A 3,835-nucleotide genomic window follows, 5' to 3' on the forward strand; every position below is an offset into this window, starting at 1 on the left:
TCCACAGAGTTCCTGCACTTTTTATTTTCTGAGACCAAATCTCACTATGTGTAGCTCTGGCTGGCCTGGAACTCGCTATACAGACCCGGCTGGGATTGAACTCGCAGAGATCCGTTTGCCTTTGCCTCCCCAGAGCTTGAGGGGTGGTGGGCACAGACACACCTTAGGCACCTTCTGAACCAAGAATTTCACTTCCGGAAAGTGATGGCAGCAAGAGGGCATAGAGCTGCACGTGGTCGTCCTTGTCGTGGGAAAAGGAAAGTGCGTGCGCCACAAAGAACACCTACAAAGGACATCAGTGTGTCCACGCACCCCAGAGGGGAACCCACAACAGACCACGGTCCCGACAGGTGAACCGGTGACTTTAATTGGTTAATTTAGTTACTTACAGGAGCAATGAGGACTCTCTAAGATGAATGACAGGAAAGCTGCAACCTGGAGTTCATACTTCAAACTGCTAGGCATGGCCTGACAGGTCTTGGCAGCTCAGCTGGTGAGCTTCCTTCCTCCAGCAGGTGCTCAGCTTCTGTAATCCTGGGGAAGGGGTTGTCGAGCCTTCTGCTTTCCTAGACATGGGAAGTTTGTGTCTCTCCTTCCTGAGTCCTACTACCCTCAAGAGAATGTGGCATTTTGGAAGAAAATGCTAGAAAAAAAGGCCAAGGAGCGCGTGGGGGGTGGGGTGGGAGTGGGATTGTACTTTTAGCCCACTAAAAAGTACATAACCTGGGGGATTTTTTTTGTGATATATATGACATTGAAGACAGTATACCTCATGATTGGGTAACTCCCTGCGCCACACACACCTAAGGGCCTACCGAGTTAAAGGGCAGCTGCAAAACGTTGCTCTGAATGGTTGTTTTGGAGTCCTGAACATGTTAGAGGTGCAAATTAGTGTAACCTCTCACTGGAAATCACTGGAGTAGGGGCCCGGATATTGTTTTGAAGCACTTCCAAAGTGAATTCTCCTCTCCAACCCACTTCCTGAGACAGAGACTCTCTAAGGCCTGCTGGCCTTGAATTCAAGAGATCCACCTGCCTCTGCCTTCCGTGCTGGATTAAAGGCATTGCACCACCACTACCCAGCTCCTAAGTGAATTCTTGCGCACCTTAAACCAATGGTTCCCAACCTTTCTAATGCTTTGACCCTTTAATACATTTCATTCTGTGCTATCTCATCACTTGGCCACTGTTCTGACTGTACAGTGATATACAGGCTGATATCCTGACCCCGGGTTGGGATCACTGCCTTAAATAAACTAGGTTAAGAAGTACATAGTGGAGCACGACCTTTATCACAGAACTTGGGGAGGTAGAAGCAGGAAGATCTGAGTTCAAGGCCCACCTTGTCTAAATAGGAAGCTGCAGGACAGCCTGGGCTACATAGATATCCTGTCTCGATAAGGAAGGACAAGGGATTAAGAGTTGACATTTTAATGATACCCTTTAACATAAAACAAATCATTTGCTTGACACAGGAGTTAGGGCCCAGCCCAGGAAATATATTATCACCACCCTAAATACTTAAAACACTTTTAAGTCAACTGTGCCATTCTTGAGGCCGGGACTAAATCAAGTTAGAAACTGTAGGAATCCCCCCACATCAACCGAATGGTCCCGTTTACAAATTTTACTGTGGTGACAAAACCAACATCATACCAAAAAAAATTTTTTTTATTGGAATAGTTCAACGAATTGCTATTTGCAAAGAAAAAAAACAAAATCCAGAAGGTGCTCATGAAGGCAGGTAAGAAAACACCTGTAGTGATTTAAGAATCCATCCGTGCTTCTCTTCCCTCCAGCAGAGGCGGGCTGCAAGTCAGCTTGAGTCTAACTTGCCCTTTGACGCTTGGGTTATGATTGAGGACGCATGTTGTTTTAAAAACTCTTCAACTTGTTTCAGCTTCACAGCTGGGAAAAGATCAACACCAACGGTCAAGAGAAAGGGGAGCGCGGTGTTAAAGAGAAGAGGACCTGAACCTGGAATCTGGAAGATCAGTGCCTACCGCTGAGCTGAGGGATTAATGGGCCCTGGGTGTGTCTGTCTTTCCCTTCTTTCTGCCATTTCTTAAGGACTTTGAGAAAAGGATACCTAGGGACACTAAAGTTTTCTGGTGTTTGAAAACTGCGAGAAATTGTAGAAGCTGAGGTCCTCCCGTGGCTTCCTCCCCGGGTGGGTCTTCTAAAGTCCCTTACCTCTTTGGACTTCGTCTTCTTTGTACCAAGCCACCATGTTCAAGAGAATATTTTTCATTCGAATCTGTGCACTGGGTCGTCCATAGATGGTGATTTCAGCTAGTTTCCCAGAGTTGGCCAAGTTCACGCTCAGCAAGGCCTGGCTCATCCACTCTATTTCTGAGATTTCGTCTTGGTCTGAGCCTAAACAGGTGAGGAAGAGACTCTAAGAAGTAGAATGGCTTCAGGTGGGAAGGCGCAGGCTTTGAAGGGCAGATTGGACTGAGAAACAGGGTATAGACTTGCTGTCCCTAGCAGAGTACAGAGAGCTAACCCAGACCTTTGCTGCCCCTAAAAGAATACAGAGAGTTAACCCAGACCCCTGGGGTGAGAATCTCACCAATGATTCTTTCTGCCACCCAAGATTCCAGGTAGAACACCATAGGATTGCTGAGTTCCTGGACTGGGAACCACCAAGGCAGCACACGAAGTCGCAGGGACACAGGCGGGACGCTGAGCAGCTTCTGAGAGTTTATGAGAGAGAGGTCCTGAGTCGGTTTTTCTGGCTTGGCGTGAGCATCAGCCTTGTGAGGTCCCATACTGGAAAGAACTCTCAGACTGCAAGCTCCAGGAGGTGCGCGGCTTAGCTGCTTTTCAAAGCTGCCCAGCCCAGCCTAGCCCCGCCCCGCCCCTTCTATGCCGCACCCCAAGCCAGAGCGCAAGTGGGTGGGCTGGAGCCTCCGCTCGGTCTTCAGACTGTCATAGTCTAGGCCCTACCCAGTGATTTGGGGACTTAACTTGAATCACCTCCTGTGCTGTACTTAATTTCGTGTTACTTTCAAAGATATAGCCCGGAGCAGGCGAGTAGAGTCTGTAGAATGTGTCTCTTCTGCTGTCTGAATTGTCGCCTTTAGAAATCCTTCTCACCACCACTTCATGTTTTAAGCTTGAAACACACCTAACGAGTTTGACAAATTTTATTCATTTCAAAATCCCTAATTTGTGTGTGTGCTAGACTTCAGCTCTAAGTGGAATTAAATCCTGATTAAGGTTTTAAAAAAAGGGGTTGGGGATTTAGCTCAGTGGTAGAGCGCTTGCCTAGCAAGCGCAAGGCCCTGGGTTCGGTCCTCAGCTCCAGAAAAAAAAAAAAAAAAAAAAAGAAGAAGAAAAAAAATCACTTTTAGCCTAATACTGTCTATCAAGTTTGCAAGTCTCACTGATTCCTAGAGGATCTGGCCCTGTCCCGAGGGCTGCTCTGTTTCTGTCAGCACTGCTGACACGTCTGCCTGTCCACTGGAAACTTGGAACAGCTTCTCACAGGTTTACTTGAGTTATTCTGTGGAGATGCTCCCAGTTGAAGTTACTTTTACTTCAGAAGCACACACCAAGCCCACCCCCACCCCCACCCCCACCCCCACCCCCACCCCCACCCCCACCCCCACCCCCACCCCCACCCCCACCCCCACCCCCACCCCCACCCCCACGCCCTGTCTCTGTAGTTTGATTCCCTCAGGGAGCTGTAGCCAGCCACAGCGTTGTTTGTGGGCATCAGTTTTTCAAAGATCTGTGAGGAAGACAAGATCCCTGATCGTTCTCATCTGGAAGACCGTTACTTTGTGATTTGCTTTTGTTTTAGAGGCAGAGATTTTTGGAGCCCTAGCTT

The 3,835-nt window shown here is 48.2% G+C and overlaps 1 protein-coding gene across 1 annotated transcript; it reads right to left on the reverse strand.

The window, feature by feature from the left end:
• Positions 1-1,650: 1,650 nt before the first annotated feature.
• Ooep (oocyte expressed protein) lies at positions 1,651-2,824 on the reverse strand. Its single transcript, XM_008766421.4, is given in 4 exon segments — positions 1,651-1,832; positions 1,835-1,908; positions 2,194-2,376; positions 2,573-2,824. Coding segments are annotated over 4 exon segments (522 nt in total). The 5' UTR covers positions 2,772-2,824; the 3' UTR covers positions 1,651-1,766.
• Positions 2,825-3,835: the final 1,011 nt, after the last annotated feature.

The sequence above is a fragment of the Rattus norvegicus genome, chromosome 8 (assembly GCF_036323735.1).
Source record: "Rattus norvegicus strain BN/NHsdMcwi chromosome 8, GRCr8, whole genome shotgun sequence".
In the NCBI taxonomy this organism is placed as follows: Eukaryota; Metazoa; Chordata; class Mammalia; order Rodentia; family Muridae; genus Rattus; species Rattus norvegicus.